General features: G+C 36.5%; 4 protein-coding genes and 1 pseudogene across 4 annotated transcripts; 2 read left to right on the plus strand and 3 right to left on the minus strand.

Annotated features, from left to right (window-relative positions):
- Positions 1-544: 544 nt before the first annotated feature.
- LOC126791759 (uncharacterized) lies at positions 545-3,486 on the plus strand. Its single transcript, XM_050518232.1, has 11 exons — positions 545-719; positions 922-986; positions 1,089-1,159; positions 1,239-1,288; positions 1,524-1,597; positions 1,681-1,743; positions 2,104-2,191; positions 2,618-2,680; positions 2,754-2,833; positions 2,957-3,028; positions 3,117-3,486. The coding sequence occupies exons 2-11, from the start codon at positions 955-957 to the stop codon at positions 3,199-3,201; spliced, it is 678 nt and encodes a 225-aa protein (XP_050374189.1). The 5' UTR covers positions 545-719; positions 922-954; the 3' UTR covers positions 3,202-3,486.
- A 781-nt stretch (positions 3,487-4,267) lies between these two features.
- On the minus strand, positions 4,268-5,209 carry LOC126791762 (uncharacterized). Its single transcript, XM_050518237.1, has one exon. It carries the CDS (start codon positions 5,077-5,079, stop codon positions 4,522-4,524), a length of 558 nt encoding a protein of 185 aa, XP_050374194.1. The 5' UTR covers positions 5,080-5,209; the 3' UTR covers positions 4,268-4,521.
- A 3,048-nt stretch (positions 5,210-8,257) lies between these two features.
- LOC126792397 (uncharacterized) lies at positions 8,258-12,611 on the minus strand (annotated as a pseudogene).
- A 686-nt stretch (positions 12,612-13,297) lies between these two features.
- LOC126792398 (uncharacterized) lies at positions 13,298-17,324 on the plus strand. Its single transcript, XM_050518825.1, has 14 exons — positions 13,298-13,404; positions 13,498-13,778; positions 13,948-14,057; positions 14,140-14,250; positions 14,333-14,390; positions 14,479-14,568; positions 14,774-14,868; positions 14,992-15,045; positions 15,384-15,521; positions 15,840-15,897; positions 16,053-16,167; positions 16,328-16,397; positions 16,621-16,692; positions 16,911-17,324. The coding sequence occupies exons 1-14, from the start codon at positions 13,298-13,300 to the stop codon at positions 17,025-17,027; spliced, it is 1,476 nt and encodes a 491-aa protein (XP_050374782.1). The 3' UTR covers positions 17,028-17,324.
- Positions 17,325-17,589: 265 nt separating this feature from the next.
- LOC126792399 (beta-amyrin 28-monooxygenase-like) lies at positions 17,590-19,826 on the minus strand. Its single transcript, XM_050518827.1, has 3 exons — positions 18,854-19,826; positions 18,581-18,768; positions 17,590-17,916 (listed from the first exon to the last, which is right to left on the minus strand). Exons 1-3 carry the CDS (start codon positions 19,824-19,826, stop codon positions 17,590-17,592), a joined length of 1,488 nt encoding a protein of 495 aa, XP_050374784.1.
- Between the last annotated feature and the right edge of the window lie 1,280 nt (positions 19,827-21,106).

Genomic DNA, 21,106 nt, shown 5'->3' on the forward strand with positions numbered 1-21,106 from the left:
ATAAGTGTTCTAATCACTACTGAATTTTTTTTTTATGATTTAAACCTCATAGTCGATAGTAAACCTCAAAAAATTGGTCTTTATCGCATGGATTGATTAATATAATCAATATAATTTTTTAAAGACAAAAACTAGATCAGATCTTCATTAATTAAACTATTGAATAGAATTGGTGGACGTAAAATCTAAACTCCAAACAATTAGTTCTCTCACAACAAACTGGACACTAACACGAACCTCCCATAATTTTATGTATTATAACATACACCAACTAGTTGGACATCTGGACAACTTCATTTGTTTCGGAACAGTGACATATTAGAAAATTAAAACTTATGTAAACCAATAAAACAATTAAGACCACTTCATTTATTTAAAAAAGTAAATTAAGACCACTTCACACTGCATTTCATCGTGCCATAGAAAGCCGCGACCGTGTCTCGCGGCCGTCCATTTGGGTCAAAGGCGATATGCTCTGGTCAGAAAGAGTAGCCCAGTAGGCTAGTACAAAGGCCCGTAGCCCAATACATGTAATATTTTCCGCCAAAGTCGATAAAGTTGTCTCCCCCAGCCTTATCCTCCACCGTAATTCAAATCGTCCTCAACTCATAACTGGATATTCGCATTGTCTCCGTTCTGGATCCAATTGCCGACGAAACCCTACATCTACCAAATCGGTTCCTCCTTTCTTCTCAAATCCTCCACATCAGCTTCTGAAGGTACTGCTCCAGTCTCCTTATCTCTCCTCTGGTCAATTCCATTCAAATGCTTCGTTTTTATCGTATAATTGTCATCCAATTCTACTCTTCTGTGCTTAGTTATGCATTTTTCTGCTGAGTTTATATACTTACGTTCATTCGTATAGCTACGGATCTGTGTTAATTATGTTAATCTGATTCAAATTAACTGCGTATCTATCAGGATTTTCCGTTTGAGTTCAGCTTTGGCTTAATAATGAAGTTCTTAGAGTACACACCCTTGGATCGGTAATGTTTACTTATAGTTATTGAAAGATAAAATTGCAGCTTAATTTAGTAATTGATTCGTGTGTGCGGATTTATGATTGTGATTTGGATTTATGTTTGCAGATTAAATGACTTCTTTAGTCATTTAAATCTTGGAGAGAGAACTATTAAGGGTTGTCTTGAAGCTTACTCTTGTAAGTACATACTCAATTTGATTACTTTTGTTCTTAGAGAATATTTTGCAGAAGTTAAAATTTTTTTTTTGATTACAAGGTAAACACACTGGATCGGATAAGAAATTGTCTCTGAGTTTGGAGAATGAGGTAATCTCTGGCATACACATTTTTGTGGTTTTTTTTTTTGTATATTGTCGTCAAGTTCTTTGTTTCATGCGAATCATGCTCCTCAATTTATAGTGTGCAGTTTTTATTTCGAAACTTATCAGAGGCTTTTTGACAAATTTTATGCTTTCATAATCTTTATTTTAGCGACAATGTTATCTGCTTTAAGTGGTGGATTTAGCTTATGTTATTAATTTATTTGTTGTCTACACTACAGATTCTTGATCATCTTGGAAAATCTTCTGACACTGACTCTTCTTCACCTGCTGAGTTCCTTCTGAGCAGATCCAGGTTTGAATATTACCTAGATAGATTTTGAAAGCTGCAGCTTGTTCTTGTCTGTGTTTTAATCTTTAAATCTATGTTCATTCCAGTCGGAAGACATTGATTTACCTGGTCTTGACGCTCTATCACTTGTATCCGGACTATGACTTCAGGTACCCATGTATCCTATGTTGTAATTGATATATTGTTTCATGGTGGCTTTTACGAGAGGATTATGGGTAATGCCATTGTCAGCTTGTTTGGGCGACATGGCAACCCACTTTATAATCCTCTTTTGTTTGCATTGGGAGTGTTGTCAAGAGGTTTGACAGACAGCTTATTGTCGCTCTAAGGAGCTGAGAGTTCAAATCTCTCCATTTCCCAAGTCAAATGTTGATGATCTATTGGTTGATTTGTTGTGACTCTGCACCTTACCAATATGTAGTGTATATGTACTCTGATACATTTGCATCGACCCTTTTTAAATGATTTCTCTATATTATGTTGTTGCCTATTTTTTTGTGGTTTTTCAGTGCTATCAATGCTCACCAGTTCTTCACAGAGGAAACCTGGGACAATTTTAAGCAGATTTTTGATACCTATATGGTGGAAGCATCAAAGGTATTGCTTATTGTAAATCATGCTTGCTTCTGTGTTTGAGTATTGCCTCTGTCCAGCTAATGAATTACTTTGGGGGTCTTGCCTGTATTTTTCTGTTCAAAATAGATGCTTCTGTCATAATTATTTACTTTTACATTTGAGCCCTAGTGCCACTTTTTTAGATTGATGAGTCTGTTTCAATTGATCATTTGTGTTGCTGCCTTTTGACTACACAGTAATTTATGAATGTATTGTATGGTATATGGCTCTTTATTGATAGACTGAAGAGTTGAGAGTCATATTTCTTTCTCCCTTTTGGTTCTATTGGTGACTTGTTGCTGAGTCATGCTACGTGCCTACATTATTGTAAGTCCTAGCATTTAGGTTGACAGGTTCAGTCTGCTGAATTCTGAACCCTTTCTTTTTGTATTCTATTATTTATTTCAGGAATGGACAGAGACTAATGAGGGTAGTTCCCTGCTGGATACCTTGTACAAGGCTTTGGATGAGGTGAGCAGTTTTATAAAAAAGTGATTGCATGTTGCTGGAGGAGGCACTTTTATGTAACATTTGGAATATGCAGGTTGTAGGATTAGCAGAATCCGAAATTTATGTTTACAATCCTGATCCTGATGCAGATCCGTTTCCCGAAAGAGGAGTTGTGTAAGTTATCTTTTTGTCCTGCTCATTAAATATACACACGCATAAAATATGACACATCATCTTCCATCACATATGCATATAGAGTCGTATCTTTCCATGATAATTTCTCTTGGGTGTTTCCAGATGGTCATTCAATTTCTTTTTCTACAATAGAAAACTGAAACGGGTCGTCAGTTTCCGTATATGCTGTTTAAGGTGGGTTACAACTAATCATCTCAAAATTAAACAAATGTTTCCAAATATGACTGTTATTAATATTTCTCTGTACTCGATCTTGTGGCAGTAACTTGGTAACTGATCATGGGTTTATAATGGATGAACTCCGTTATGAGGAAGATGGAGAAATTTTTGATGTCATGGATATGTGAGCGTAAATATTCAATGATGAATATGTCAAAAGTACTTGACAAGCATCTGTACTCACGTAGCTTAATGAGATCCATTCTCGGGAGGCCTGATACACTATTAGTAGGTTTAGCTATATATCAGAAACATCAATGTTGATGCTTCGTATGTATGTAATAATAAAGCCATGTAGATATGGGACAACTCGTCTTGAAGAGGATAATTTCTTTTCCTTATCACTTGTTATGACGATATTCTGTTATATATTCAAGTTTAATGATTCTAGCAGATGTTTGCTAAAAGTAGCAGGTTACTTGAGTTTGCAGATCTATGCGGTTGTTTTTCTCATGTATTTTTATATACAGTATCTAACTTACATCAGTACTTGAAGGATCGCAACACAAGGAAGATGATTAAACATAGATCTGGCAGTAGTGATCAATGTATTATTGTTCTTTACGTCCTTATTAATTCTTGTTGAAGGTCCTGCAGTAGTGCAATTGCTTCCTGTAGCAGCGTGTTTTGTGCTGTTTTAATGTCAACTGCTTAGTTTGTATGTCAACGGCTTCCAATGTCAACTATGTATTAAAAAAATAATTAGAGATGTATCGCCTAATTGTGGATTCACTGGATTGATTGTTTGAAGAAGTTATATGAGCATCCACCATGAAGGCAAGCATAAAAAAATGTGTGTATAATGTATAAGAATCATACTTGATATCGAGCCCAGAATTCCGAATGCAAAAAACTTATCTAACATTATCGATAAATGTCATCAATCCGAAGTCTTTGTATCACTCTCAAAGGAACTACGATTTTGTATTCAGGTACTCGCAAAGTCGCAATTGACGTTTGATCAATCAAGTTCTAGTAAACAAACCCATTTTACTAATACTAATCAGCCTAATCTTTTCTCAGAACAATTCAAATTTAGACATGTACCCACAACAACTAAAAAGCCAAAAAAGCTTTCAATTTGGGATGGTGGCTTGCGGGATTGACTCATTGACGTTGTTAATTTGGCTGGAGTTGCTTAATGCCAATCTGGATTCAACAACTTCTTTACCTGGTCAAAATAACACACTACGGTACGGTATAATAATCAAACGTGTTACGTGCTTATATATTTGGAGAATCTGAATTTTTTTACAAGTGGTAATATATTGGTCGTCAGAAAATTAAACCAAATCTATCTCCTTCCTTAACAAAAGCGTTTGATAGGTATCATCAATTAGAGTAACTCTATCACACAAATTAATGAAGACCCTCAAATATATGGTTTGGTCTCTAGAATTAATTAAGCCTATTCTTAACGATTTCCACCATCAAAAGATGAAATTAATCTATCTGGAGAAAATGGGCTCCTCTTTGATGGTTTCCAACAATGGCTTCCTTGACCTGCAAGCAGCTAATCTATACTGGAACTCCGCCACTTGCAAACCCTCAACTCCGTCCAAGCTCAGCCTCGCCGGACCTTCACTTTCCCTTACACCGCCACCGCTCTGACTTTTCTCCTCCTCGTTAACGTTTTGGAGTACTGCTTGAGCCTCGGGCAAGATCCGGAGCTTCCCGCCGGATATCCGCTTGGCAGCGGAGTTGGCAGCGATGAAAAAGATGGTCATGTCGGCGGCGGTGACGATGGAGCTGAGCCTCCGCATCGGGAACATGATGTAGACACTGCCGAAGTCGAGCTCCTCGTCTGCGGCGAGGGCGGAGAAGCGGCGGCCGATGTGGAGAGAGTTGGAGTTGGCAAGGAAGGTGTTTGGAGACTCCAGCATGAGCTCGGCGGCCTTGATGGGTTCACGGAACTGCCTGACTTCGCCGGTGGGGAAGATCACACGCGCTGCCTTGGTGCTCTTGATGAGTGGCGTGGCTAGAGTGCATGAGATGTAGTTCCCCATGAAGAAGAGTATATGAAGACGAAGAAGAAGATCGAAGTATCTGAAGAACGGAGAAGAAGATCAAAGTATATGAAGAACGGAGAGGAGTTGCAGAGATGCGAGTCTTTGGTTGTGTTTATAAGTGTTGGGTGGGTTGGTTTATGCGTGTGATATATAGGGGTATGAGAGAGTCAAAGAAGAGGGAATGTGTGTGTGATATTATTGGAAAATAAAAAATTGTATAAATGAAAACTCATGTGTGCTTGAAGTGGAAGTTGTGTGTGGACCTTTGTTAGTTACTTGCTGTTATTTGGTACAATTTCATCATTTATTCTGTTTAAATTTTAAAATGTCTTTTATTTTTATTTTTCTTTAAATCAAAAAAATCTTCAACCGGTATGATATTATGTGAGTTTACGACCTCCGACTTAAGATGAGAAGACTATAAGTACTAAACACTAAACTTTATTTTTAAAGTTTGATTATTTTTTGTTCGTTAACATCTAAAAATATTTGTAGTTGGTATTATTGTAGATTCATGTTATTAAATCTTATACTTAAAAACTAAAGAATTGTAAAAATATATAAAATATTGTTAAGTCAATCGATTTTAAAAAAATCATCGCATTACATAACAAAGTCAATCCATTTGTTAAGCCACGTTATATAGCAAAAACTAATCCATACAATATTGTTAAGTCGAGCATGCTTCAAGATCACAACTTGCATTATGTAGCAACTGGTATAACACAACACAATAACTCACATAAAAAAATAGTCCATTTTATCATAAAAATCCATCAATATGATTTGGATATAAACATATTGTTCAAGATAATTGTATTTAGATTATTAAGAAATTAAAATAATAAAATGGTAAAGAGAGGTGGAATGCGCGTGTAAGGTGGGTTGAAAGGGTTGGGAAAATGAGGAGAAGGCGCATGTGTGTCAAACATGGATGTGTCTTCCCACTTTGTCACGCGAAGATTGCGCTGTTAATCCGTGTGGGACCCGCCAGAGGTTTTCCAGCTGTTGGGTGGCGCGAGAGCGAGAGGTCAGTGACTGTGATTCGTTCACTTACTAGAAGGTTTTGGAGTTGGACATTTATTTAATCTCTGTAAGGCCCAACTTTACGGGGGGCCGTCGAAATTGGCCCAGACTTGTTGACTTGGCTTCTGGTCATTTTGGGGGCAAAAGAGACCATTTTTTTTTCTATTCTACGGAGATTTTTCTTCCTCCTTCCTAAGTAGATTTTTGTTGCCCTTTTAACTTCTATGTTCCTTCTAGATATTGAACTCTTTATTGTTGGTTCAAAACTCACGACAAAATATACATGTCTTAATTTAAGTCAATCATATATACGTGTAATCATTTAATTTAGTGATGAATGTTCGTTGAACGTTCAAAATGTAAAATAAAAGAAAGTATGACATTTTAACCAACAAATTTTTGGTGTAGGTCGCATATTCGGATCTTCATTAATCAATAAGTTTTAAGCTTCAACCAATGCTGAACTTCATTGTGTTTTTTGGACCGATGAGTCGATGACGAATATACAAAGAATGGCGCTAAAATGCGTGTATAATCTTTTACAGAAAATGTGATGTGATGGAATTTCTACTAGCAATCGGTGTGCAACACTTGGTTAACATCGAAGACAACTGGAATGTTTGCTATATGGAACTACTTGAAAGACATTGTTGTCGGGGGATTTGACACACACCATAAGGAAATGCCTCCCAAATCTGATAAGGTGCTCTTATGAATCACAGTAATACGGATAGGACTTTACGTACTGCAATGTAGTGAAGGCCGCACAATCTTATACGTACCAGGAAACAATGCCAGCAACCAACGGCAGCACTCGTTTTCATTTCTCAATCTTTTCTTTATCACCTCCTATCACCAATTATGAATTAGGTGAGTGCATTGAATTTACTCCTCGATCTATTTCGTGATTTATGTAGTGAATTTCAACCGAGTTGGATGAGTTAGGGACAAGTGACCAACCAAAGATGTGGTACACAAGCTAGTACGTACTTGGATTGGTGATATGTCTGTATCAAGTTAATTAATTACATATATGGTATGGTAAGATAGGTTATCGCCAACATGCACTTAGCTTCCACTATCTGAAAACCACACTGTATAAATTGGACAATACGTTAAAATCCGGCCACATTCAAAAATCAGAGTTTGTGATTTAAATTCTCAAATAGGAATACATATGATGATATAGTTTTAGGTCTCGTGAACTTGCAATCAAAGCATGTAAACACTCTTATCAACAGAGTACAACCATGAAATTTATACTTTATATTTAAGCAATACGCGTTGTTAAACTCTAAACTTTAAACTCTGAAAATAATATTAACTAGAACCTTTAAATTTTCAAATTAATTGGTCTAATTTGATGTTTCTCCCCGCCCCACAAGGCCTTGGACATGAGCAAGTAAGCATGCTCTGATGGATCACTTACGGATAGAAGTAATCCTAGAATAAAAACTCATTAGGATTTGTACATATATCTTGTTATTCTTGTATCCAACGTTCATACATTCCACCCCACCCCAATAGGACCTTGGGTCCTTGGCCGCAGCATGTACTACGTCGGAAAAAACTAAACAATCACAAGCAGTAATTACTAATGAGCATTTACAATTTGTGTAGGCGTGTGTGTAGCTGTGTACTTCAAACAAATTGAGGGCAAAAGTCTTTTAAGACAAGTATTGCGATGTGGACAAAAGGCCACAGCCTGCAAAGCCAATTTTCTGATTGCAACATTTGCAGCATTGCATGCAGCAACCCAAGTAATGAATGATGCCATGCCAAGAGACTAATATCCAACCTTACTCACAATTTTGCATCACATTTATAAAAAAATGTGATCGAGTCTATATGCCACAGATATAAACGTACGCATTCAAACAAAAGATGATTGTGAGTCTCGATCAATAACAGCAAGACAAAAAGCAGAAATGAAGAATCTCTCTGCTATACCCCAAGGCATTGTTGTTGCATTAACCATGTTTTGATACATATCAACTAAAATTGTTAACATAAGTTATATTCACTAATTGGTGAAGAAAATGACATCTGGTATTTATTTGCTTTTATTTTGATGACATTATTTTCTTATGAGCCTGAATAAAATGTTGCTTATACATGCATTAATCACCTCCGATCTTCCAATAATCATTCAAGAATGGCTTAAACTCATTTCCCGGTTGGCTTTGGTTGGTTGTGTAATAAGGCCATAACCATAAGGGAAGAGAGGATCACAATGTGGATCTCCAACATTCATAGGCGGCTGATGAACCGTTTTGAACCAGGTGCGAGGAAGCTTGCCAGTGAAGCCATAGTCACCAAACAACACATCAGTGACTCCTTGGCCTTCAGTCCCTGGAAGCCAAGCTGCAACAAGAGCATCTATAATGGAAAATATGAATTGATCACTACAGGACGGCCGGCGATGAGGCAAACAACACATTTCATTGTACCGCAAACTTTTCTGATGGCTCTTCGGCCGATATAGGGATTGTTAAGTTTAAGTTGTCACCAGCTCCCTCGGCATAAGGTGGTTCTCCTACAATAACGATGGCATGGGAGAAGTTATTTGACTTCACAAACTTGGCATTAGGATTCTCCTTGTACACAACTTTGGTTTCAGGTGCAACTGTGTTCCTTATGGCACTTAGAATTGTGATACCTGCAGCCTGTTCAGCAATGCATATGCAGATAAAAGGATCGTAGTAGTAAAATTACATCTAGAATCGAATTTCAAAATAGTCTAAACAAATCAAAATAGACCAAAATATTGTTTACCTTGTTTGAGGTAGTTGCCACTTTTTCCCTGCCACTCAATGGTCCAACCGCCACACTGATAACCAAGATTATGTGCATGAGTTCCAGCTACAAGTATTTTGATGTCTTCTTGGGAAGGGGCAGCAATGGCTTCTCACCAAATACACCATTCTTTAGAAGCACTAGCGATCGCCTCACTGCTTCCCTAGCCAATTCTCTATGTTCTTGTTAAATCAGTCAAAACTAGTAAGTTTCAGAACATTCCTAATTGCATATGGAATGGTATCACTTGGTCTATGAACAACTAGCTACCTGACAGCCAACCTGGTTGACCAGACTGAGATCAGCCAATGGTTTCTCAAATAGCCCCATTGTAAATTTAACCCGCAAAATTCTTTTCACAGCATCATCAATTCTGCCCATGGTTTCTCAAATAACCTAATTGAAAGAGTTATAGAGGTGGGTTTATTTTAAAATGGGTGTTGATTTTTGGGTGTATAATGAATTACCTCGAGAAAATTAGAGATAAACCCAATTTTGGAGTCTCCTTTTAAAAATAAACCCATACTCTTTTTCTTTAGATTTAGACCCAATTCATATATATACTAAGCATTTATTATTGTTATTTTTATTCATTTCTTTATGTCTTCACCATTTTGCCCTTTAGATTAACTAAAACAAGATTTAGTATTTTCTCAATTTCAACATAAGTTTGAATTTTGAATGCTAAACTAAAATTTAGCTCCATTTAAATGCATCATAATCAATTACATTATGACTTTCTTGATTTTATACCTTAAGTGCATGTGCGTGTGTATACATATACTTGTGATATATTTTTATTTCCTAATGTGCAGGTAATATAATTTTCATATTTTACCTAGAGTTCAAAGTCCCATTTCATTTGAATCTTTAGAAAAAACTTCTACTTGCTTCAAAGAAATTAGGGGAAGAAGACAAGCATCAATAATTTTTCTTGCATGTGACTCAACAGACAGACTGATAATCGGAAAATTAATTTGAAATAAAAGAAAGGGTTGGAGAAGTGGAAGAAATGGCTCAAATGAGAGTAAGAGTTTTGCATATTCACTTTTACACTCATAATTGGTGTCATTGTACAAGCACGAATGATATCTGATTATAAGGTACATAATGATCTTGTTCTTTGTTATTTTTTCTCTTATTTTTAGGTATATTATTTTGATCGAGATAGTTTTTTAGTTATAGTTATTTACATTTCTAATTTACCTATTATGTAGGGCTTGAGTACTATAACCTTCTAACTAAATATAGGTATAATGTAGTGACAAATCTAACGAATAGGTATAATAAAAAAATGAGTCTAATACATAGGTATCAAACGAAAATAAATATAAAAATAAATTTTCTACACACCAGATGATTTTCAAAACCTCAAGTTAACTACAAAAAGTATCTAATTAAATATCCTATGCATATAGCCAAAAACTACCTATATATACATATCTTCTATAAATCGAAATTCATTTTCACCTAACTTTTTCATATGTTTTATTAAAAAGTTCCATGATTTTCTCAATAATTATGAAATTGATTGAAATAAAATAGTTAGTATTATAGAATAATTCATAATTAAGACATAAAGTTAATTAAAAACAACGTGAATTAAGACAAAGAATTACAAATTTGTAATAAAAATATTAATATAGTGAGCTTAAATTATGGGATTTTGTACATAATTTGCAACAAGAATTGGATGAAAGCTATAATTAAGTGATTTAGAAATATCTTATTATTTGTATCAGTGGCAAGAAAAGTAATTTTAATCAATAGCAGGTTTGGTTTCTTATATTAAATAATTTATTTTTCCTTTTTTATTCAACTTAATTGAAAGAGTTGTAGAGGTGGGTTTATTTTAAAATGGGTGTTGATTTTTTGGTGTATAATGAATTACCCCTTTTATTTTTCACCTGGGATGTTAGACCCTTGATGAATTCTGTAAAGTTGTATGGAACCATGACCTGTAACACAGAATTAACTAGGTGATCGGGTGTTATTATACATCAACATTAAGTTTACAAAAAAATTTAGAAAGCAAAAGAGATGAAAACAACCATATCAATGCCAGCACTAATCCCTTTCATAATTGAAAATACGAGTAATTGGCATGAGAAGGAGAGGTGATCATGTCAACACCCTGCCAATCTGAGATGACAATACCCTGGAAAACAATATCACAAGGTTTTAGTGTTTTACATATGTATAGTATTAATTTTATCAATACGATCAGAAGGTATATTTTACCTTGAAACTGAGAGTACCCTTAAGATAGTCGATGATCAGTTCACGATTAGCATGCATGTTTACTCCATTTAAGCTCGAGTAAGATACCATAATGGTTGCGACACCCTTCAAAATTGCACTGGGGTAGGGTGGCATGTGAATGCTCAGTAAACCATGTTTATTTATCAGTGTTATCACCATTCATGCCCATGATTGTTCCACCATCTCCCACATAATGCTTTGCACAAGCTGCAACCTTATCGCTACAGCAGAAATGGCACATATTAACAGCGAAAGTTATCCACAATCTGGTTTATTAGGAATTACATTATATGTTCAATGGTGATTTGGTTTCACCAATTAAGTAAAGTAATTACCTAGCTGATGTTGTATTGTTTTCGTTTGAAGAAAGCTAGCTAGTGAAATATTAGAAAATCACATCAAAAGAATAATTTTCTTATATTAGAAAATCACATCAAAAGAATAATTTTCTTACTTTCCTGCTACATAGGGGACGCCCTTTGTAGAGTTATCTGGTATCTCTCCTTGTAATCCAGGTATGATCTCAGTCATTGCTTGAACAAGCTTAGGATCTTCACTGTAGCTTTCGTAACAACGACCCCATCTTGGATCTCTACAAACCTGCAAACAAATAGTTATAAACTACAGAAAAGCCTTAAATGAATCATATAGGTATATATATGTTGATAAAATGTTCATGTCATCTTGGTTTTACCGCTACACAAGGTGCAAAGGTATAATGGATTCTTGTAGCTCTAACTTCAAGCGCAGTTGCTGCTCCAATCCTCTTAACAAGTTCAGGGTCCCTGGCAGATTTAGAGTTAGTACATTCTTAATTACTCCTTCTTAAGATCCAGGTGAAATTCAAACCTTAGTAATATTAGAATTAAAACTAGGATCAATCCTATATCAGCTTGCCTGGTAGCTCCCAGTCCAATGTTGTGAGGAAATATTGTTGCCTTGTAGACGTTGGTGTGGCCATGAATGGCATCAATACCATAAATCAGTGGAACAGCAAGCCGAGTCGATAAAGATCCTTTTTGAAAATCATTTACCATTCTAATCCAAGTTTCTGCAGAAGCTTTTGTTGCTGGCACACTCCCACCCCCACTCAAAATACTCCCTGCATGCCCAAAACAAGTCATTAGTTTCTTCCATCCCTTAAATTGTCTACAACTTAATTACATGCCCAAATACATATTCATCTAAAGGAAATACAAATAATGATACTTACCAATCTTGTACTTGTGCATCACCTCAGGTGAAGCAACACTGCGGTCCATCTGCGTCATTTGACCAATCTTTTCTTCCAAGGTCATCCGGCGAAGTAGGTCATTGATTCTAGTTTTTAAGGGCTGGTTGGGGTCCTTATATTCCATGCATTCTGCTTCTACCTTCTTCGTCATTTTCGCTATGCATAAGCATGAGAGAAGAAGCCCCATCAAGGAGATGAGAATTCTAGCCATTTCCTGGTATGCTTACAGAAGACTGTTGATGTAAAATGAACCACTTTTTTATGTTCTCAACTAAAAATCTAAAATCTCTTAGAGTATACTAAGCTATGAAATTATAGGAAAATGAACAAAGGTAATAGAACTTGAGCTAAAGCCTACAACTAGCCCCCCAAAGAAAGGCATCTATAAGTCTATAACGACCCTTAGTTATTAGGCAGCATGCAGATTTTTAGAACCAAAATTTGTGTACAGCTATCAGGAAATAAAAGAGGCGCAATTTTGGAAACATTACAGAACACATTGTTCAGTTTGAGCATTCTTCCAAGAAGAAATGAAAGAATCTGCAGCTCATGTGATCCATCTTTCTCCTAAAACCAAATAAACCAATCGGGGAGCCGAGTAACTTAATCATCACTACATTCAGTTAAGTGAAGGGTTTCCAGCTCATTCATGAATCCAACGTTTTCTCTTTTCTAGGCTAACAAAATGGCTTTAAGCTGCTAGGAACTTAGACAGAGCTGTTAGAGCAGAGAGAATGTGAGATGTGAGAGGCGACATTTATAGATTGTCTGCCTCTTCATTCAAGAGTTAAAATTAAGAATTATCATCTTCTGCTATGAGTTTTCATCATAATGACCCTCCTATGGTAAAAAGTCTGGATTGTCTTTTCCCATTTACATGCAGTACCTGACAGCTCAATGGTAACAGTTGTACCAAATCCACCAATCTGTTTTGAGAGTACTGCACTTGGCTTTATGCAAAATGGTATAACTTCTTCGGAAAAACTTGCTTTCTTGAGTTACGAGTTTAGGCTAAGAATGGCACTACTGTGTAGGCGCTATTACGAGTGTATCATCATATAAAGTAATCGGGTTTGGGCTTTTGGTTGCAAATTCAGACTTTTTGGGTCCAGTATCGGCCCAAAAGAGCCCAACACATCAAGGATACCACCCCCTCTGCGTCCATTTCACACACACACACACACTCTTCTTCTTCTTCTTGTCTGCGTTCTGAGAGCGATGAGCATGGAAAACGACGCACTGGAGAAAGCCAGTAGCGCCACCGAAGCACTTTACTTAACTCGAGATACCTACTTTCCGGCCAATTTCGACCTCAAAATCGCCAGACTGAAATCGGAATCCGATCTCGCTCTCAACCTCCTCGACTCCATTCCTCCAGGTAATCCTCCATTCCCGAGCTCCATGTACCACTCTTCAATTCTCCTTGCTTCATTTAAGCTTTTGCTTTGGTTCAAATCAGCCTACACTGTGATTAGAGTCTTAATCCGCTTAATTAGCTGTGGAACTTGAATTTTTATCTGATTTAAAGTAAGCGTGAGATTTACCAGAGCAAAGGAAGCTTCTAGGGGAGCGTGCGAGGTACGAGTATCTGAGAGGAAAGATATTGGATGCATTGCCGGAGTATAAAAGAGAGGCAGAGGATCATCTCTCCAAAGCTGTAAGTAAGCGAAAATGCAGTTACAGTGTTTGAGTTAGATGGGATGCTTTTGAGTTAAGGAGTTTCGCGATTCGAGATGCAGGTTAAGCTGAATCCATCTCTTGCGGATGCGTGGTTGTGCCTAGGGAACTGCATTTGGAAGAAGGGAGAGTTGCTGTCGGCCAAGAACTGCTTTACACTCGCGCTGAGCAAGGTTTAGTGTTGGTTGTATATCGTTGGTTTTAGCTTAGGGTTGGATTATGGTGGATGCTTATTTTGTCTTGTGTCGTGTGCAGGGTCCAAACAAACAGATACTGTCTCAACTTTCAATGCTCGAAAGGAAAATGGCTCAAGGCAATGTTTCGTTTTGTTTTTCAACGCATCTTTCCTGTCCACAATGTCAGCGTCATTACGCTGTCCTAAATTTGATCTCCTTTTACAGGTGCTGAAAATCAGGCAGAACTTGTTGATGAAAGCATAAAGCATGCCAAGGAAGCTATAACTTTGGATGTCAAGGATGGGAATTCATGGTGTAAGATCTTGTAACCCTAATCATTAAGAATAGTTTATTCTTGGGCCTTGAGTGAGACTTATATTTGATATTGTTTGTAGTTTAGCATTTCACTTTACTTGCTTTGCTATACCATTTATTTTGAATGTTTGCTAGCCTTCATTTGCAATTTTCTGAGAAATTTATCAAGTCTATTTATCTGAAATGATCCCACCTTTCTCGTCAGACAATCTTGGAAATGCATGTCTTACGAGCTTTTTTGTGACCGGAGCCTGGGACCATGCCAAGCTTCTGCAGTCTCTAAAGGCCTACCAAAATGCTGTAAATGCAAAAATTCTAAAGATCAGCTAATTAGTAATAGATCAATTATGGTTATTGATCTTTCCTCATATGTCAGGAGAACTATATGCATTCTAATAAATTTTCATTTTTTGATAATTTCAGGAAAAAGATGAAAGAATGAAATCCAATCCAGACCTGTACTTTAACTGTGCTACTGTAAGTTATGTTTTCCTTAGGCATAATGACATAAACTACTCATTGGTTTCTCCATCTTGTTTACTAGATGATTCCTTAAACTTTAGTTTATGGTAATTGGCTATAGTGTGACATTCTGCTCATAGAGGTGGACAGATTTAACGAAACATTAATGATGCACCATTTATTGTTCCAAGTAATTTGCATGGTGGCTTATTTAAAAAGATGAAAGGGATGATGAATACCAGTCACAGAAGTTTTATGACCTTGCTTAAGTTGATGCCTCTTTGTAGACATGTTTGGCGCATTTAGGTGTATCTTGTGCTACAAACAATTTAACACCAAGTTTCTTATCTCAGGTAAGCAAATATCTAGAAAACTATGATATGGCCCTTACTAGATTCGAAGCTGCTGCTTTAAAGGATCCTGGTCTCAATGCTATGGAGGAGGTTCAGAAGATCGTTAACCTTCTTGACAAGCTGGATAACTTGTTAAGGGTAATGCAGTTTTAATTTCTACATGTGACTTTTGTGGTCTTGAATGTCGGTAACCCAATTTTAGTAGTACCATGGTTTAATAGTTGCAAGCCACCATCTTGTGGATTACATTTGATGAGATTCAGAAACTGGCTCTAAAACAAGGACACTAAAGAATCTCATTATATATTAATCACAATCAAGTAAAGAAGCTCCAGGTTCAGGACACTTGATGGTCAATAGCTTTTATAGAATCTCATATATTACACTATGTTTCCCAATATGTCTTGCATATGTAGTCTTGATGTGTGGCTGTTTTTGATTAATTTTCTGCTATAGGGACAAGCCAGATCTAAACGACTTGCGTCTTTAGCATCATCTCTGGCTGTGGTAAATTGTACGCCACCTTACTCTTTTATGTATTGTAGCTTATGATATAAACTTGAATGAGCATGCCCATATGACCTTGTATTTCCTTTTTATTTTATTTTAATTCTCTTCTTTTTATTTGTGGGAAGTATAATGATTTTTGTCCTTTGCTTCTTTTGTTAGTGAATTCATCGTATAAAAGGGCTACTGTAAATCATCTATCTGAGGGTCTGAACAAAGCAGTAGCATTAGTGGGAAAAGTGCTATTTTTCATTAAGCATGAAAATGTTGCTCCTCTGTAAGTCCTCTGGAAGCATCTTGCATATGTACTCAGGTGTTTGTCTTTGTAAAGTTCTTTACAAGCTTGTAGTGCAGTAAGTTTTCTGTGGCTAATGTAGAATTGTCTACTTTTTAAATTGAAGTCATTGTGTAGACAAACTTGTTCTTTGTCTTATCAGGTACTATTTGGCATGCGATCCAGATCAAGTTTGCTTTGTTCTGTCAGTCTATGGCATTCAATATGATTCGGTAAGGGTTGCCAGAATTTGTAATTTATTACATGGTTATGTTTTTTTTTTTGCTTGGGTAGTTTTCATGTGCATTACATATTTAAAATTTGAATGTAACACTTTAACTATCTAGCTTTGTTTACATTCCAAAATTGAATGGTTTCTGGCCTTTTTGGGATTTAACAAATAAATAGATCATCCATCAAATTCATTTAACAGCTAGACTAATCTTCATCTCACAGATCAAAGAAGGAGACCAGATAACATTGTTGGATCCGTTATATCGGCAGGTCAATTTTTCATGGAAAGAAAAGGTACTTATGAATAATCATGGCATTCTTTATTTATGTTTTGTCGACAAAATACTTAAAATTAGAACTCAGATAGTCTTAATCATGGAAGACAGACTGTTGATTTTTTGTGAGTAATTGTAACAATCATTCACCCACTCTTGAATCTTGACAAACTAAATAAATGTATAAAAATTTAATATATTCATTAATGTTTTATGGTTCCCATGTATGTCATCCAGTTTTACCAGTTCAAATCATTTCGTGTGGATTTCAAAGAGCAATTGCTTGTGAATGGAAAAGCTCTGACTCCTCAGCAAGAGGTCCGCACCTCAATTCACGCACAGCATAAACCATGAATAGAGTTAAGGGTGCAGTACATTTGCACAGGTAGTTTTGTTTGCCTGTCACTGATGTTAATGGTGTATTATCTGTGAATAGATTAGGGATGAAGAAAGAGACGTTAACTGAGTAAATTCTGATGGAATTTTTGTTGTGCCTTACATTTTCATGGTATGCGCTCATGAAAGATGGTCTATCAGTCTAACTTCAGCTCATCTTACCTTACGACTCATGATTTGGTTGCAAAATGTCAGAAATTATATGCCTTTTGTTTATTAAGTGTACAGTACAATGTACCTTCAGCCTTTTGCTCTGCTGATAGAGTTATGCTGGTATATCTCAGTTTGTTTTGTTGCCCATAATTTGTTTGTCATTTTTCTTTCTCGCTGGGATTAATTCAGGGGTAAAATAAGATTTATAATTATAACATACCACAAAATGAATTTAGAAGTTCAAAAACCCAATTGTGCACAGAACATTATTAGAGACTAGCAATAGAAAACATACAGATGTAGATCGTGCTCACGCTTTAACTGTTAAACACAGTTAAAAACGATTATTAATCGGGTTTGGAGTCATCTAAGAACTGAAGGCACTCATTTTCACCAACTGATAAGGTTGGAGGCGAATGTGAATCCCTTCCACTGGAACGGGATTCATACCACCAGCAATCTTAGCGTTTGGATTTATCACTTCCCATTTGTATTTTGTCACGATGTGATGAAGAGAACACAGTAGCTGCAGACGAGCATATTCTTTTCCTGGACAGATCCGAGGTCCGCTGCCAAATGGAATGTTAGAGTAAGCAGGGGGCGTTTTGCCGTCCTCGAATCTAGTTGGATCGAACTCGTCAGGTGCTGAAAAGTACTCGGAGATTTTGTTTGTGCTGCTGGCCGACCAATACACCTTGATACGTACAAAGTAACATCACAAAATATAGCTTCAATTAGCAAGCAAGTTATTAAATTAGAGAACATGACATCACAATATATGGCTTCAAGGGAGATTTTCCAATGAGTACAACTAGTTGAAGACTTTCTAATTAATTATTAATTAGATTTATTTTTCGATTACATTCTTTCATCTCAACCGTTTAGATATTAAGTATATGTGAGTAGATTATATATACAAATTTTCAGCCAATTTAGTAATCGTTAAGGTATCAAACTATGTTAAACCAATGAACGAACCAAAACTGTTAAACATGAACCATTTAAGTTCATAATGAGTAAATCACATTTATGAATGTCTTAACGATTGTCAATTTTAATGAATTTTTGCATGGATGATCTACTCATATATCTACAAACTAAACAGTAGAGATCTAAATATGAGATTGAAAACTTGGTGAATCAAAGAGGTTCTCAACTGGTCCTTAACAACATGATCTTCATTGGAGAGCATATCTATATTCATCGATCTCCTTATTCATTGCCTGTTTACTTTTTACATTATATGATCTATGATTATAATGCAAACACCATCATACTTTTTACATTACGTTTTAGCTAGTAGTTATTATATTAGGGAATATGACTGATATGAGATCATGCATGATCAATCTACGTACCTTCCACCCTTTTGGAATTGTATAACCTTCGTAGATGAATTCGGAAATGACCTCCCTGAATGTTCCCTGAAGAGGTGGTACCAGCCTCATAACTTCAAGTGAAACAGCCCAAGAATATTTCATCTTCTGCATATCATCCCAAGTAAGTGCTTCACCGGGTTGTTTTGAGCGTGCAATCTCTAATTGTTCTGCGTTGATCCATCAAACTCCGGTCATTATTTACTTAATATTGTAGACGTAACAACTAGCTAGAAATTACTAATTAAGAGTTACCTGTCCGGACTTTGTCACATATTTTAGGGTTCTCTCCAAGATACTTGATTATGTAACTTGTAGCCATGGAAGGCGAGTGGAATCCACCGGCCATCAGACCCATTATTTTATCTGCAACTTCGTTCTCCGGTACGAAACGGCCGGTGGGATCTGCGTTAAACAACATGAAAGACATGATATCGTGCATTTGGACTCCACTAGACATTGCTGCTTTCTTCTCCTTGATCAACAAAAGAACCTCCTTCCTCATAGCATCCGCGGCTTTCATTGCTCGGTAGAAGGTGGTTCCTGGAACACTGAAAGGAACAGTGTGCAGCCCTGAAGTTATGATAGTCATCAGTTCCGTGAACTTTTCGGTACGGGCAGGGTTGTTTTGGAGGCCGGTGAAGAAGCGAGCAGATAGAGTCATCACAAGTAGCTGAGCGAGATGGTATACCTCAACTGTGCTTTTGCCATCCCAGTAAAGCTTCAAGTGCTCCTGAACCAAAGAATCCATGGTTTCTATGTACCGAACTAGAGCTTCAGGTTTCAGAAAACCCGGGGCACGATAGATTTGGACTGCATCGGCTCGTGGTATGGTGGCCTGGGAAGCAGCTTTTTGATATGAGGAACGAAAGAGCTTCTGCATGGAGTGTGGTCGCCATGCCAGAAATAGCTTCTCCTCGTTAGAAGCGATGAATTTGTGACCGGAAATGCCACAAAACACCACGGTTGGCTCGCCGAAGATGTTGGTTTTGAAGAGTTTCGGGGAGTGTCTTTTCATTCTGTCCCCGACAAATCTTTGCTGCGTCTCATTCATGAATGCGAAGGTCTCACCGATAATTGGCCATCCAAAACTTCCCGGAGGAAGGTTTTTGAGTTTGGAATTGGATTTAGAGTATGTGAAAGAAAAAAAGATGAGTGCACATATACATATGGAAAACAAAACAGAAGAAGGAATGAAGAGATTCAGATTCTCCATCTCCATATGCATGGTGATAAGTAGTTATTAAAGAAGAAGCAGATGGATGTGCATAAAATGTCTGCCAAAGCTTTCCTTTTATAGGCCTTTAATTAGGGCATCTCCATTTGCAGTACATGTAACTAATTTGAAAATTACATTCGTAACTGATGTTTTTTTTTTCTGGTTTCCTCCCTTTAGTCAATGGTCTCCCCAAATTTGTTTGATGATTCAATTTAGAACAAAGACTATCACCCTTTTGAGTACCTCACTAGAACAAGTGACCACTTCCGCATTACACACTGATAAGATCTTTGATTTGACTAGCGTTTATACCAAGGTTCTAAAAACGCTAGACACTAGTCGGGCGATTGCCAGGGATTAGCGCCTAGAGAACTAGTAAGGGGACTAGGCGGTTTGTATTTTTTAATTATTTTTAATTTTTATATAACATATAAAAATTAAAATAACATTAAAATAGGTAGTTGAATGGTCCTAAATAAAAAAATACTGAAAATAATCAAAACATAGATAAAACTTCATGAACCCACCTAAAACACGCATATAAACCATTCAGACCCGCACAAGCCTAGAATCCGCCTAGGTGGATTTTTTTGAAAAAAAAACGCCTAGACAAATCCAATTATGCAAAATCGGAATAGGGGGTTGGCACCCAGCTCCTAGACAGCCGCCTATCCCGTTTTTTAGAACATTGATTTATACTAGTTTGTCTATCTAAGATTGGACATAATTGACATAGTACGTAATAAGAGAAAGAAAATTGTTCTTTTACATTAGTGATTCAATTAAATGAAGGCGGCATCTTAGCCTTATTAAGGAGGTTTGCACGTAAAGAATACCTCTATTCTTTGAGAAAGTTCTCCTGTAACAGTGAAAACTTAAAAGTATCTCTATGAAGGAGGTAATTGTTCTTTAACTTAGTTGAAAGTTAATGAAGGCGGCATCCTAGTCTTACTAAGAACAAGAATAGAGGTGCTAAAAACAAGAATTCCTCACCGGGAACTGCCTAATTTTTTTTTTCAAGAGCATACATTTTTAGAAAAAATTATTGAAAAGAGCTATTTCAAAGTCAAAATGTTTAAAAAAATACCCTTGTATATCACTTGATAAAAAAGTGCCATATTAGAATGTGTTCACGATAAAATTGTCTTTTCTTTTTTAACAAATGATAAAAAGAGGTTTTTTTTCTTTTTTTCATTACCATTATACCCTCTCTTGCTAAATTTTGTTCCAGACCCATATCTTCTTCTCTCTCTCTCTCTCTCTCTCTCTCTCTCTCTCTCTCTCTCTCT

Source organism: Argentina anserina, chromosome 4, assembly GCF_933775445.1.
Source record: "Argentina anserina chromosome 4, drPotAnse1.1, whole genome shotgun sequence".
Lineage (NCBI taxonomy): Eukaryota > Viridiplantae > Streptophyta > Magnoliopsida > Rosales > Rosaceae > Argentina > Argentina anserina.